Raw genomic sequence first — 16551 nt, forward strand, 5'->3', positions numbered from 1 at the left:
ATGCTTTGGTTTCTCGCTTTCCACACTCTTGAGGGCTTGTATTGAGGATATAGGATTGCAAGCGAGATCTGCTTCCTTTGATAGAAAGTCTACAAACACCTTGAATGGTGGGTAACCAGCGTTTGCTTGTCTGACTTCCATCGTTTTGCGGTTCCAACTGGATACCGGCCAATCTGGCAACTTCAGCAGAATCTTTTGACTCTCATTGCAGTCATTGAGAACTTCCAATGTCTTAATGTGGGGCATTGCAGCCTCGCAGCTCTTGAGGAAGTCTGCAAAGTCTCTTAGTTCACAACCATCCTTAGAGCTTATCTTTGGCCATCCATGCAGCTTGTCTCTGAAGGACTTCCCAATTATGAATGGGTCTCCGAAACGTTTTTGCAACAGCTGCCAGGCTGAGTCGTATGCTGCTTCAGTGCCTAGTAGGAAAAATCCTTCAACAGCTTTCTTTGCGGCACCACCTAAGTACTTCCTTAGGTAATACAGTTTTTTTTTCTTTGGAATGTTTTTCCTGTCTATCAATGTTTCGAAAGATAGCTGCCAGTCTTTGAATTTCAAAGGATCTCCAGTGAATAATGCAGGCTCTGGTGTTGGGAGACGATTGGCACTTATAGCTTCTGCTAGCATGTTGACCAGATCAAAGCTGTTCTGCACTTGATGCATGGACACTGAAGTTGGTGGAGCTTGAGGTACCAATTGTGGACTTTGGGAACTAAGAGCTTGACTTGTAACTGGTAGAGGTTGAGGAATGAATGATGGACTTGAGGCATATAGGGCTTGCGTTGTGACTGGTAGAGATTGAAGGCGGTCTGGAGGAACTGTGAGGTTAAGAACTTGAAGTTCTCCTGCTGGTTCAACATCATGCAGAAAGTCAGTGGTCTCAAAATTGTCTTCGACTTGATCGTAGACCTTTACTCGAGCTCTTGCAGCGTTCAACTTCTTCACTTCCTCTAGACGTTCAAGCTTTCTATGCTTGTCTTGCATTGCCTGTTGTCTGGCTAGGTTCTCAGATTCAAATTGTGTCAGCCGCTGTTTTCCTTCAGCTTCTAGCCTTTGAAGTTCTATCGCTTCCCTTTCTTGTTCATCCAACACTGCCAAAATCTCCTTGGATGCGGCAGCTTCAGCTGCAGCCTCATTTCTTTTAACTGAGTAGATGCTAGAGTGGATAGAAACACATTTTGATCGACGAGACGGTGGCCTTGATAGAGAACCTGTTGAGTCTAGGATCGAGCCAAAATCGGGCCAAAGTTCTTCCTCCTCATCTGATGTATGCCCTTTAAGTTGCCTTTCTGCCTTTTGAATGATAAATCCTGAAAGCGAAATGCACGTGTCAACTCTGCGTCGCAGGTTTGGTTCAGGAGTTTGCATTCTACGTAACTCTTCATAAATGACCTGTACATCAGAACAGGTGCTTTTCATGTTCTCAATCAGCTCATTTAATTCGTCCTCAGAGGCCGAATCAGTCAATATTTCCTTGCCTATTCTTGCATGATACTTCCACTTCTCATGGATGATCCTGTACTGACGTTGTACACTCTTCAGCCTTTCTTCTTGAAGTTCTTTTCCTTTCTCTGTTAGAGATCGGGTTCTTTCACTTCTTCGTAGCCTTTCCACTTCTTCTGCAGACTCTGTCTGTCGCGTCGGGTTGAGCAGGTGATTTGGTAATTTCACGGCATGTCTCAGTGTTTGTGTCTGACATTTTGAGATGGATGTGGTATGTGTGTCTCAACTATTGAGCTTGAATTGGATTTATATTAGGCTATGGGTGAATGTAGGCTACAGTAGGCCTACATGTGATTAGCCAGGAAGGTTAATAACTGTATGAATTCCTTAACTGTGTGAAGACTAGGTGGGTAGCCTAACTTCTAAATATAAACTTCAGTATTGCATCAAGATAACTATCAGCAGTTAGCTAGACTTCAAGTTGACTTCAATTTCAAAATAAGATTGAAAATTACTTTGGTACAAATAAACTTAGTATAAACCTTAATCACAGAATGAATATGCATATAATGCATTAAATCACATATCACTTCACATAATAAAAGAATTTCACATCAGTGGAGGTACCTTTTAAACTTTGCTTAAATTGCTCTTTAAGCTTGGCTAACACCACTTTTCATAAAACACTAATCTTAATTTCAATGTATGATTATCTTTTATCTTTACTCAAAACGTGTTCACTTGCTTATGGAGTTAAATTTCCCTTTAAATCTCGTAACACGTAACAACCACAAACACCAGCACATTCGATTTATCCCCAAAACATGTAGGCTAAGCACAGTATGTACGATTCATAGAGCTGAGTCCTTAGTTGCAATTTCCAAGTAGAACCACTTCTCATCCCACCTTAGCTTGAATGTTGTGGTAGAGTGCTTTTGGCCTGAAAAGTTGCGCTTTCAACACAGTCCAATCACCGTTGCTTGCTGTCGCTAAGCCGACACTGTCATGGGCTTTGCTTATCTGATCTGCTGGATCTTCGTTGCGTCGTTACCCGCGGCGATCTTGTTGTCTCTCCTACCCGTGTTAAGCAGCCAAGGAGTTCTCACTGTAGCTCTCTTCACGACAACAGACACAGGTTGGTTCCTTGAAACGGGCGTTTATTGCATTGCATGTCTTTTTCTCCGATGCATCCACGTCACGCCGTGAGAACTATATGTTTGAATGAACACAGTAACGTTGATAAATTATACAGTACTGAAACAAAGAAATACAAATGGCGCTCGGCGCAACAATACAAATGGCGCTTGGCGCGACAATACAAATGGAACTTGGCGCGACTATAAACAAAGTTCTATAGGTTGAACAAAATACCTCGTTGGCTGCTTGTCCTGAAAAGAGGTTCTTGAATCCTTAAAGTCCCTTGAAAGTCCCTTTACTGTCTTTCTTAGCCTCTGCCATCAACAATTATGACTCAGACTAAGATCTGCTTAAGTTAGATTGCACACAGTCAATTAACAAATTCCGTAGCAGTAACACAACAGAGAACGTTAGTTCCGGGATGGAACATAAAAACACAGACAATGGCCTAACGTTAATTTACATGTCACATCACATTTAAATTCTTATCTATACATCAATAAATCATTTATTTATTTACTACATCAAATAAACCTTGAATTATGTATTAATCATGCATCGTGAACACAGCATCTATGTAACAACACTTACATCTTGTTAACAAACTATAGTTTTGCAAGTTGGGTAGGACATCTACTTTGTGCATGACACAAGTAATTTTTCCAAAATGGTTTACAGACAGATTATTTCAGTAATAATTCACTGTATCACAATTCTAGTCGTTCAGAAGTTTACATACACTAAGTTGACTGTGCTTTTAAACAGCTTGGAAAATTACAGAAAAGTATGTCATGGCTTTAGAAGCTTCTGATAGGCTAATTGACATCATTTGAATCAATTGGAGGTGTCCCTGTGGATGTATTTCAAGGCCTACCTTCAAACTCAGTGCCTCTTTACTTGACATCATGGGAAAATCTAAAGAAATAAGCCAAGACCTCAGAACAACAATTGCAGACCTCCACAAGTCTGGTTCATTCTTGGGAGCAATTTCCAAATGCCTGAAGGTACCATGTTTCATCTGCACAAACAATAGTACGCAAGTATAAACACCATGGGACCATGCAGCCTTCATACCGCTTAGGAAGGAGACGCGTTCTGTCTCCTAGAGATGAACGTACTTTGGTGTGAAAAGTGCAAATCAATCCCAGAACAACAGCAAAGGACCTTGTGAAGATGGTGGAGGAAACAGGTACAAAAGTATCTATATCCATAGTAAAACGAGTCGTATAATGACATAGCCTGAAAGGCCGTTAAGCACTGAAGAAGCCACTGCTCCAAAACCGCCATTAAAAAAGCCAGACTACGGTTTACAAAGATCGTACCTTTTGGAGATATGTCCTCTGGTCTAATGAAACAAAAATATAACTGTTTGGCCATAAGGACCATCGTTATGTTTGGAGGAAAAAGGGGGATGCTTGCAAGCCGAAGAACACCATCCCAACCATGAAGCACGGGGGTGGCAGCATCATGTTGTGGGGGTGCTTTGCTGCAGGAGGGACTGGTGCACTTCACAAAATAGATGGCATCATGAGGATGGAAAATGATGTTGATATATTGAAGCAACATCTCAAGACATCAGTCAGGAAGCTAAAGCTTGGTCGCAAATAGGTCTTCCAAATGGACAATGACCCCAAGCATACTTCCAAAGTTGTGGCAAAATGGCTTAAGGACAACAAAGTCAAGGTACTGGAGTGGCCATCACAAAGCCCTGACCTCAATCCTATAGACAATTTGTGGGCAAAACTGAAAAAGCGTGTGCGAGCAAGGAGTTTCACCAGCTCAGTCAGGAGGAATGGGCCAAAATTCACCCAACTTACTGTGGTAAGCTTGTGGAATGCTACCTGAAACGTTTGACCCAAGTTAAACAATTTAAACGCAATGCTACTGACCCACTGGGATTGTGATGAAAGAACTAAAAGCTGAAATAAATCATTCTCTCTACTATTATTCTGGCATTTCACATTCTTAAAATAAAGTAGTGATCCTAACTGACCTAAAACAGGTAATTCGTACTAGGATTAAATGTCAGGAATTGTGAAAATCTGAGTATAAATGTACTTGGTTAAATTGTATGTTAACTTCCGACTTCAACTGTATGTCTATTTTAGACTATGGGGATGTTATCTATATGCATGCAGCAGCATTTACACTTAAAGGGCGCAAACAAAAAGCAGCTTTACCCAACTCTGTGGAGACTCTGTGGAGACCAAGCCTGAGACCGGGTTTGATAATGTGTGTGTATAAATTGAATTAATGATGATAGATAGATACAATGAGGGAAAAAAAGTATTTGATCCCCTGCTGATTTTGTATGTTTAACCACTGACAAAGAAATGATCAGTCTATTATTTTAATGGTAGGTTTATTTGAACAGTGAGAGACAGAATAACAACAAAAAAATACAGAAAAATACATGTAAAAAATGGTACATATTTAGTTGCATTTTAATGAGGGAAATAAGTATTTGACCCCCTCTCAATCAGAAAGATTTCTGGCTCCTAGGTGTCTTTTATACAGGTAACGAGCTGAGATTAGGAGCACACTCTTAAAGGGAGTGCTCCTAATCTCAGTTTGTTACCTGTATAAAAGACACCTGTCCACAGAAGTAATCAATCAATCAGATTCCAAACTCTCCACCATGGCCAAGACCAAAGAACTCTCCAAGGATGTCAGGGACAAGATTGTAGACCTACACAAGCCTGGAATGGGCTACAAGACCATCGTCAAGCAGCTTGGTGAGAAGGTGACAACATTTGGTGCGATTATTCGCAAATGGAAGAAACACAAAAGAACTGTCCAACTCCCTCGGCCTGGGGCTCCATGCAAGATCTCACCTCGTGGAGTTGCAATGATCATGAGAGCAGTGAGGAATCAGTCCAGAACTACACGGGAGGATCTTGTCAATGATCTCAAGGCAGCTGGGACCATAGTCACCAAGAAAACAATTGGTAACACACTACGCCGTGAAGGACTGAAATCCTGCAGCGCCCACAAGGGCCCCCTGCTCAAGACAGCACATATACATGCCCGTCTGAAGTTTGCCAATGAACATCTGAATGATTCAGATGACAACTGGATGAAAGTGTTGTGGTCAGATGAGACCAAAATGGAGCTCTTTGGCATCAACTCAACTCGCCGTGTTTGGAGGAAGAGGAATGCTGCCTATGACCCCAAGAACACCATCCCCACCGTCAAACATGGAGGTGGAAACATTATGCTTTGGGGGTGTTCTTCTGCTAAGGGGACAGGACAACTTCACCGTATCAAAGGGACGATGGACGGGGCCATGTACCGTCAAATCTTGGGTGAGAACCTTCTTCCCTCAGCCAGGGCATTGAAAATGGGTCGTGGTTGGGTATTCCAGCATGACAATTACCCAAAACACACGGCCAAGGCAACAAAGGAGTGGCTCAAGAAGAAGCACATTAAGGTCCTGGAGTGGCCTAGCCAGTCTCCAGACCTTAATCCCATAGAAAATCTGTGGATGGAGCTGAAGGTTCGAGTTGCCAAACGTCAGCCTCGAAACCTTAATGACTTGGAGAAGATCTGCAAAGAGGAGTGGGACAAAATCCCTCCTGAGATGTGTGCAAACCTCTGTGATTGCCAACAAGGGTTTTGCCACCAAGTACTAAGTCATGTTTTGCAGAGGGGTCAAATACTTATTTCCCTCATTAAAATGCTAATCAATTTATAACATTTTTGACATGCGTTTTTCTGGATTTTTTGGTTGTTATTCTGTCTCTCACTGTTCAAATAAACCTACCATTAAAATTATAGACTGATAATTTATTTGTCAGTGGGCAAACGTACAAAATCAGCAGGGGATCAAATACTTTTTTCCCTCACTGTACATAGTAAATTTCTGCATGAGTGCTTTGTAGATAAACACAAGAAAATGCTGCTCTCTCCTTACATACTGTCATGACTTCTGCCGAAGTTGGTTCTTCTCATTGTTCGGGCGGCGTTCGGCGGTCGACGTCACCGGTCTTCTAGCCATCGCCGATCCACATTTCATTTTCCATTTGTTTTGTCTTGTTTTCCCGCACACCTGGTTTACATTCCCTCATCACTTGACGTGTATATAACCCTCTGTTCCCCCCATGTCTGTGTGTGGAATTGTTTGTTGTAAGTGTTTTGTGTATTTACACTGGTTTGCGACGGGTTATTTCAACCCGTATTTTGCTGTTCTGGGTGCAGTTTGGTTTTTACATCATTAAAGTGCTCCGGCTAACTAATTTCTGCTCTCCTGCGCCTGACTTCCCTGCAGCCAGTTACACACCGCTTACACATACAAAGAGGCCCAACACAGTTCTTGATAAAAAAACAAAATGGTGAGTTCTATAACCATCACCAGTAATAAACCTAAGGGCACAATGGAAAACGGCATCTAGTGGTTTATGTGGAACAACTTACAGAGCTCTCTGAAATGAGATGTTCTGGTCCTCTTGCTCAATTCAGAGTAATGTGTCTGTTTTTCTTAATATGTTTTGTAATTTTGTACATTGGATTTGTTTGATGTATTTATGCAGGGCTTATTAATCAATAAACACAATTGCTGACATAGACTGTGAGTAAATGTTTAATTAGTCCTACAGTTGCATAGGGCAGGACTAAACATTGCAAACCTGCATAAAGCAAGCTCAGTCCTGTGAGTTTTATTGTCCAATAACGTTGCTTTCTTTGTGTATGTATATAGGAAACCCCCCTAGTCCTAGTAATATGAACAACTATAAGGTTGCTGCAGTTTGACATGGTTTTCAACTCTGGTCCCATCATAACCCATATTCAGCCTTTTTACAACAGATTAATCACGTCATACTGTATAAAGTAATGAGTTTTATCTGGTTAGGTTATCAGATCAGGAAAGACTACGGGCCCCAGAATTGTTTTTCCGTCACACCACTCTGGTACCTGTGGTGCCACCTCTGGGGTTAGCAGTGTGGTTAAGGTTAAAATCAAATTGAATGACTTTGTGGCTGTGCCATCTAGTGACCACCCTGCAAAGCTGCCTCCAGAACAAGATTCCTGACAAAAAAAGAGTAACCTGCAATGCTGGGTAGAACTGGATACAGTGGTTAGAATTAGGTTCCGTGCAGGACAGTGAGAGTCAGTAGTATCAAGGTTAACAGTTATATGACTCAGAGTTAGTTTGTGTTAGGAATGGCACGTACAGTGGTAGTTTGGATACTAGGGGTCACAATCATTGTATTGTTGTCATTGCAATCAATCAATCAATCAATCAAATGTATTTATAAAGCCCTTCGTACATCAGCTGATGTCACAAAGTGCTGTACAGAAACCCAGCCTAAAACCCCAAACAGCAAGCAATGCAGGTGTAGAAGGTGTAGAAGCATTGCAACCCCTTTATCAGTGAGGTAACTGCCAAAATAAAGGTCTGCCAACATAAAGTGTCTTAATAGGACGTTGGGCCAGCACAAGCCACCAGAACAGCGTCAATGCTCCTTGGCTTAAATTCTACAAGTATCTGGAACTCTATATGAGGGCTTCTTCTAGCCATGGTAGCCAAAATAATGGGCAACTGGGCATTTTTATACATGACCCTAAGTATGATGGGATGTTAATTGCTTAATTAACTCAGGAACCACATCTGTGTGGAAGCACCTGCTTTCAATATACTATGTATCCCTCATTTCCTTAAGTGTTTCCTTTATTTTGGCAGTTACCTGTAAGTCAGTCATGATTTAACCTTTTCGTCACCTGTTAGATATTAGTCTAAGCTTTGTAGGTGACATTATCAGTGACTGGCTGAACCCAAACCCAGATCTGTAAAGTTCAATGCCAACTCAAACCTCCATCTGATCAGCACATATAAAATGACATGCATTTTAGGAGGCATCTCACAACAGAACACTAGGGCAATATTATCTTATTCATCTAAAATGAACATTTTAAATGGCATTTCATTCAAAATGAGTATTGGAATTATTGTCTCCAGGTCCTGATTTGAATACCTGTGTAATAAATGCATTGTTTACTTTAGCTCTAAATATATTATTGCCACAGTTTCATGGACATCATAAAAATAGTTTTTAAAATAAATTCAGCTCTCTTGTGAGTCATTTTTTCACCTTTCACTGCTGTGTGACAGACTTAAAATGTCACCCTAAGGGACTTGAGAGGACGTTAAAGGACTACAATGTTCTTGAGGAGGGTCTCAAATATAAGAAAACAGTGCAAAGACAGGCTTTCAAACACATTCACATCTGAATCACACACAAACATATATACACGCAAAGAGAAATGCTTCAAGGCACATACATACCCGACCATACATATACAAATATATAAACAGTAAGTCACCATACTCAGTACTCAGACAGCCCTTTTGTGAATAAAGTCAAGTCCATGAAAAGACTGAACAATACACACAAAGGCATTGACATCATCGGGTGTGAAAAAGCAAAAGCTGGAGTTCCAGCCCTTTGAATACAAAAGGAATATTATCACAACGACAAAGAGACATCATTGTAATCTTGGGAACATAATTCCATCCATTTCTTACGCCAACTATCCTAAGAGTGCCAGCTTTGTTCTTTGTCATGATCAATCCGCATGTTAGTAAAATGGCCAATTTATGTATCTTAGAGGAGAAATGTTCAGTTTGGTTTGCAAATTGTGGGCTCTATGCCTTTAGCCAAGTCTAACTGCCAGTCTATTATATCTGACAGCCCGTAAAGGCATCTCAATTACTTAGAAAACATAGCTTTGGAGAAAATAGGCAGAGAAAATGGTAGATAAAACACAGAGAATGAGTAGGGGAGACATCATTTGGCAGTGTTGACTGCAGCTCGCTGGAATATCATGGGATAACCAGTGAATAAAAAAAAATAATACTGATCTTTGTTAAGCACTAACATTTGGCTTGGGAGTCAAATCGCTATGAAACTCACATTGTTTTTTTAAGAAATAAAAGCTGGTGAGAAATTATTATTATTAAATTATTATTTATTTGATTATCCACTTAAGGGCAACGTGGGTATACTTTCCATTCTTTCCTGCATTGAGGTTTGTGTCATGCTTGGAGTTGGTCAGTCAATACTGTATATAGTCAAAAAGTCATTCTGACTATTTAGTAGATAGCTAGGCCATGACATGTGATCTCACAGTAGAGAGTGTAAAATGAAGAGGAAAATCAACACAATAAAAAAGTCTCAATTCCAACCTTCATTTTACCCTCTCTGTGAAGTGAAACTATGTTATGTGAAGTGTTACAGGTACTGCTTGTGCTGTGACAGACAGACAGAAACTACCAGGTTTTTCTGTCTTCCTGGAAGGTCAACATCGCAAGACAAAGTCTATGTTGCCAGTTTAAAATGTAATTTGGCAGGCCACAAAACAATAACAGAAAAAAACAGCAGGTCATTGTTTTTATCATCTTTTTACAAAATTAACAGTCTGATTTGTTTAATCTCTTGTCTTTTTAGCTTTCCAGTGTAAATCAGATTAAAGTCTTTCTCCCTTATCCTAATTTATCCCTCTGTCCTGACAGCTCCTACTCCACTTTCTCAAGCATTTGCGCCTGCACACGTTTCCGCACGTAGAAGGCAGTGAGCGCGCTGCAACATGCTGTAAAGATGAAGAGCGCCACTGTGTCGTGGGCCAGGTTGCCGTGGAGACGCTCGTAGAGGGGCCTCCGCTCAATGTAGTCTATGCGTGTCGCCTCAATCTGCACCAGGGTGCACAGCACCAGGAACACGTGGAAGATCTGGTGGCCCTGGCCAATGAAGTCACATCGCCCGGGCAGCCAGCACTCTGGGTGGGGATAGGCAAAGAAGTAGGCGCTCACCAGGAAAAAGAATACCTGGTAGCGGTGGTAAGCCACGGCCTGGTTGGAGCAGCCCCCCTCCTGCTGGTGGCAGCTGTAGATGCGGTGCAGCACGGGGCTGATGTCCAGGCAGTAGGCCAGGCCCGAGGGAACCACCTGGAACAGCTTGTGGGCAAACTTGGGCAGCCTCGGGCTGGCATACTTGCCGTAGCAGCAGCCGAAGCACGAGAACCAGGCCAGGAACGCTGCGGTGGGCAGGAAGATCCCTCGCACCCGGGCGTGCCAGCCCTCCTCGATGGCATAGTAAAAGTGGGCCAGGGCGCTGCCATACTGGTAGATGGCCACACCCACATAGTCCAGGAAGTAGAAGGTGTAATGGGAAAGCTCGGATTTGGCGTTGAGCAGGTGGGCCAGGGCACTGCACGACAAGTAGGTGAAGGCTGAGAGGAGTACGATAAACAGGGGCTGGGCGTGGGGGTCATGGAGGAAATCCACTGTCTCGGACAGCTCCTGGCACTTGACCAGGATGATGAAGGCGGCCAGCAGGTGGGTCCAAACGTTGAGTGCCTCGTTGTGCCTCTGGAAGAGGGTGAGGAAGTAGTAGCGCCAGCTGTGGTCCGGCTGCCTGTAGCCTCCAATGATGTGAGGCTCACGGAATACCCAGGGCACGTCATGGGCCTTCACGGTGCAGGGCAGAGTAGGGAAGGCCGACTCGAGCAGCTGAGGAATCTGACGCAACTGTTGAGCATTGATGAACAGGCGACCAATCTGCTCCATCACCACAGTCGCCATGGCAAACTAGATACGGGAGATGAGAGCAGAGAATGAGTTCACAGTCAGTCAATAATATCTATCTGGCCATGAGCTGTCATTTCTGATGAGGATTTAGACCCTAATCCATATGCATTAGGTCTATGTGTGCATGATATTACAATGCTTAGATTTTTTGGCTTTGGTTTAGTAATGGGGGTGGGTGGAGGGGGTAGATTAGCTTGTTAGATTATTTCATTTAACAGATATCTTTATAATGTCTACATTGGAAATAAAGCAGTGTACTTTTTTTCACGAATATATGCAATTTAACAGTTTTATATGACGAACTTTCGATCTGAAATATTTTGGACATCAAAGCAATGTTGAGGATATCCTATTTGAGTCAGAAAAGGATACTCGTATGATAGGTAAGATATAGCCTACAAAACCTTGCAGAGAGCCTATCCAACTGACAATCTCTTTGAAAAAATATATAAAATATTGGAACCAAGACATAAAAACAACTGATATTGGCACAAGATGGAAGTGTTGGAACATAAATAACAAAATTACAGCTACCAAAAATGTATGCTTAATCAAGTATAAACTAATGTATAGAATGTATTATACAAGAGACAAAATACACAAATTCTACAGCACAATGGTAGAGTCATGTCTTAAATGTAAAACAAACAATTACTCAATAATTAATGCATTCTGGGAGTGCTATGAAGTCCAAAATTTATGGGCGGAGTTAGAAAGTTGGCTATCATAAGTTTTACAATGTAAGTTTACTTTTAATCCATCTATCTGCATATTTCAAGACACGGCATATGAGGGTGAAGTGAGATATCCGATGGGTTGGATCATTATTTTCTCGTCAATAATTTTGAGGGGGAAAAAATACTTAAAAACTGGAAATCAAATGATCTTCCATCAATAGATGAATCAAATGCATTATTATTAAAATATTGAAAAAATGTGGCCTAATGATAGAATAAAATAGAACGATTTGAAGCCATATGGCATAAAGTATTACAAGCCCTAGAAATATCAAAATTATGAAAAATAAGAAAGTATGTTATTATGAGAACAAACAAGATGGGTATGGATACTGTAGGAACATGAAGGTTTGAGCAAGTATGATGTCATTAATGTTTGTTAAAATCTAAGTACAGTACCAAGCAAAAGTTTGGACATACCTACTCATTCAAGGGTTTTACTTTATTTTTACAATTTTCTAGATTGTAGAACAATAGTGAAGACATCAAAACTATGAAATAACACATATGGAATCATGTAGTAAACAAAAACTGTTTAACAAATCAAAACATATGTATCACGTTTCAGGTAAGACCCAGATGCAGACAGTGTCAAAGTAACACAAGTTTATTACTAGTACAGGGGCAGGCAAAACGACAGGCAGGCAGAGGTCAGTAATCCAGATAGGGTACAAAAGGTCCAGAACGGCAGGCAGTCTCAGGGTCAGAGCAAGCAGGGGTCAATATTCCAGTGTGGTGTGGCAAGGTACAGAACGGCAGGCAGTGTCAGGGTCAGGCCAGGCAGAATGGTCAAAACCGGGGAAAACTAGAAAACTAGAACAGACAGGAGAAAGGGGGAAAAACACTGGTAGGTTTCACAAAACAAACTGGCAACAGACAAACCTAGAACACAGGTATAAATACCCTGGGGATAATGGGGAAGATTGTAGACACCTGGATGGGGGTGGAGACAAGCACAAAGACAGGTGAAACAGATCAGGGTGTGACAATATTTTATATTTGAGATTCTTCAAAGTAGCCACCTTTTGCCTTAATGACAGCTTTGCACACTCTTGGCATTCTCTCAACAAGCTTTATAAGGTAGTCGCCTGGAATGCATTTCAATTAAAAGGTGTGCCTTGTTAATTTCTTGAATTTCTTTCCTTCTTAATGTGTTTGAGCCAATCAGTTGTGTTGTGACAAGGTAGGGTTGGTATACAGAAGATAGACCTATTTGGTAAAAGACCAAGTCCATATTATGGCAGTTCAAATAAGAAAAGAGAAACGACAGTCCATTATTACTTTAAGAAACGAAGGTTAGTCAATACGGAACATTTCAAAAACTTTTTCTTCAAGTGCAGTCGCAAAAACCGATATGATGAAATTGGCTCTCATGAGGACCTCCACAGGAAAGGAAGACCCAGAGTTACCTATGCTGCAGAGGATAAGTTCATTAGAGTTACCAGCCTCAGAAATCGGCAATTACCTGCACCTCAGATTGCAGCCTGTAAAAATGCTTCACAGAGTTCAAGTAACAGACACATCTCAACATCAACTGTTCAGAGGGGACTGCGTGAATCAGGCCTTCATGGTCAAATTGCTGCAAAGAAACCACTGCTAAAATGACACCAATAAGAAAAAGAGAATTGCTTAGGCCAAGAAACACGAGCAATGGACATTAGATAGGTGGAAATCTGTCATTTCGTCTGATGAGTCCAAATTTGAGATTTCTGGTTCCAACCGCCGTATCTTTGTGAGACCCCAGTAGGTGAACGGATGATCTCCGCATGTGTGGTTCCCACCGTGAAGCATGGAGGAGGAGGTGTGATGGTGTGGGGATTCTTTGCTGGTGACACTGTCTGTGATTTATTTAGAATTCAAGGCACACTTAACCAGCATGGCTACCACAGCATTCTGCAGCGATACGCCATCCCATCTGGTTTGCACTTATTGGGACTATCATTTATTTTTCAACAAGACAATGGCCCAAAACACACCTCCAGGCTATGTAAGGGCTATTTTACCAATATGGAGAGTGATGGAGTGCTGTATCAGATAACCTGGCCTCCACAATCACCTGACCCCAACCCAATTGAGATGGTTTGGGATGCGTTGGACTGCAGAGTGAAGGAAAAGCGGCCAACAAGTGCTCAGCATATGTTGGAACTCCTTCAAGGCTGTTGGAAAAGCATTCCAGGTGACTACCTCATGAAGCTGGTTGAGAGAATACCAAGAGTGTGCAAAGCTTTCATCAAGGCAAAGGGTGGCTACTTAGATTTGTTTAACACTTTTTGGTTACTACATGATTCCATATGTGTTATTTCATAGTTTTGATGTCTTCACTATTATTCTACAATGTAGAAAATAGTCAAAATAAAGAAAAACCCTTCAATGAGTAGGTCCAAACTTTTGATTGGTACTGTATGTCTGAGTTGGTGTTTTTTGTATTTTTTCTTTATGTTGAAGGTTGGGCATTACGTCCCAGCCAATGTAATGTCTAGTTTAGTGGATCTATGTCTGAAATGTTAAGTTGTCTATTGTCTATGTCTACTGTCTAAAATCCTAAATAAAATCTTACAAAAAATATAAGAAATAAAGCAGTGTACTTTAGGCTACTTATGTATATTTGCCTTGTCAGCAGCGCAAAGGTGTAAATTCTGTAGTCTAGGCCTACACACGGAGTGCATATAATAATATTAAGTAAGGGGACAAGAAGAGGAGGCCACGTAAATGATTGAGTGCTAAGCAAAAATGGTATCATAGAGCGATCGTTGAATGGGAAGAGAATCATGTAACATATTCCCCATCCTGCCGGTCTCCACCCTCAGATTTTAACATTGGTTGCATGTGTAGCTGTCTTTAAAATATTCATAGGTGAAGAATTGCTCGAGTATAAACGAATCCAGAAGCTTTGAGACTGTGGAACGATATTCTAATGTAAATTATTTAGTCAAGGCATCCAACAGTGAGGCCTATTTTAGCCTACTAGCTAACAATCGATAATTGCATGGAAACGGCTGATCAATATGTTATCCTAATTATCGACATAGCCAAATATGAACACAAATTTGGTATTTCTGTAAAAAGACATTCGAATTAAGCAGACACGTGATCAGGGATGGGTAAACTGCATGCAGAATAGGTTTACATTTCCCATTCTAACAGCTGCTCTATTACATGTTATACGAGATTTACTAAAACAGAGCCTTCTATACAAATGCACATGATTAAAATGGTGTATCGGCATGCACATTGACATTTTATGCGACCATGTTCTGGCGTGGCCATCAGTGCTGAAAACCATTAAAAAATTAAGAAATAAGAAATAAACCTACCTGACGAAGGCAAACGCAGTATCAGTGCAAAACCTTAAATAGTGAAACCTTTGAATTATTCATTAATACATCAAATATGAATAACATTGTTTCATCAATAACATTAGTAAAGTTTGATTATTCTTGTGCGGGTGGAGCGCCTGTCGGCTTTTTATATATATTTTTAACAAGACGCTATCCCGTAGTCAAAGAGCCACGAGCCTTTGACAAGCAGATGTTCTAACCAATCAGCGGTCAGATATGGTGTACGTTCCTGTCTTTTCACTAGATTGTCACCAATAGCGTAGATCTTATTTGACTGCACACTGTCAGGGAATGAAATGCAGTGTCTGCTCTGAAAATGAGGAAACACCCACTCCCCATAAATTATGTACTTGTTTTACTGATTTGAAAGTCTACTGCCTGCCTGCCTGCCTGCCTGCCTGCCTGCCTGCCTGCCTGCCTGCCTGCCTGCCTGCCTGCCTGCCTGCCTGCCTGCCTGCCTGCCTGCCTGCCTGCCTGCCTGCCTGCCTGCCTGCCTGCCTGCCTGCCTGCGGGGCGGCAGGTATCCTAGTGGTTAGAGTCTTGGGCCAGTAACCAAAAGGTTGCTAGATCAAATCCCCGAGCTGGTAAGGTAAAAATCTGTAATTCTGCCCCTGAACAAGGCAGTTAACCCACTGTTCCTTGGCCGTCATTGTAAATAGGAATTTGTTCTTAACTGACTTGCCTAGTTAAATAAAGGTATAAAGGCTCACATTCTCCCTCCTCCCATGCTGGGGGTAGCATTGACAATGTGTCTTTGTATGAAACACTGTGGATGTGTCTGTGAAAGGCTTGCATTGTATATACTCAGTCAGACCCAGCCCAGACTTTCAAAACAATTCACAGAGGTGTCTCAGCTATCTCCCCCTGACAGTACCACCTGCTGAGACCTCTTTATGTGGATGGTATTGTACACTACAAAAACGTTATTGTACAATTACATAAAGTGCACATAAAACAATATAGGCAAGAGCCCAACCAGAAATGTCACACAAGATTAACACATTCTGTTTGCAATTTCAACATGTTCCATGCCTGGTATGTGACTTGGTAACCTGTTTCCAATACATGTATTTAGCACTCCAAAACTAGCTCCAAAATGCACTCCAAACTAGCTTTTCAGGTGTTTGTTTAAGCAAAGACAGGGTAGAATGCATATTTAGCATATTAAAAATCTATGTGTTACAATTATGTAATTATTGTATTTCCACACATTTGTATCATGTACATTTCCCGTGGGAGGGGGCCCTTGTTGATGAATGGTTCAGTACCTCGTTGCTTTTTATATTACTCTAGAAATGTATGGCTTATTTTA

The 16551-nt window shown here is 41.4% G+C and overlaps 1 protein-coding gene across 2 annotated transcripts; it reads right to left on the reverse strand.

Moving 5' to 3' along the window:
• Window positions 1-9176: 9176 nt before the first annotated feature.
• paqr7b (progestin and adipoQ receptor family member VII, b) lies at window positions 9177-15455 on the reverse strand. Of its 2 annotated transcripts, XM_029738237.1 has the most exons (3): window positions 15216-15455; window positions 12805-12834; window positions 9177-11164 (listed from the first exon to the last, which is right to left on the reverse strand). In XM_029738237.1, the coding sequence occupies exon 3, from the start codon at window positions 11156-11158 to the stop codon at window positions 10094-10096; it is 1065 nt and encodes a 354-aa protein (XP_029594097.1). In that variant the 5' UTR covers window positions 11159-11164; window positions 12805-12834; window positions 15216-15455; the 3' UTR covers window positions 9177-10093. The 2 variants fall into 2 exon arrangements, with proteins under 2 accessions (XP_029594097.1, XP_029594096.1); XM_029738236.1 differs by lacking the exon at window positions 12805-12834.
• Window positions 15456-16551: the final 1096 nt, after the last annotated feature.

Source organism: Salmo trutta, chromosome 37, assembly GCF_901001165.1.
Source record: "Salmo trutta chromosome 37, fSalTru1.1, whole genome shotgun sequence".
In the NCBI taxonomy this organism is placed as follows: domain Eukaryota; kingdom Metazoa; phylum Chordata; class Actinopteri; order Salmoniformes; family Salmonidae; genus Salmo; species Salmo trutta.

Coding starts and splice junctions, on each gene's coding strand:
- paqr7b (XM_029738236.1), bottom strand. CDS start 11,158: ATGGCGACTGTGGTGATGGAGCAGATTGGTCGCCTGTTCATCAATGCT.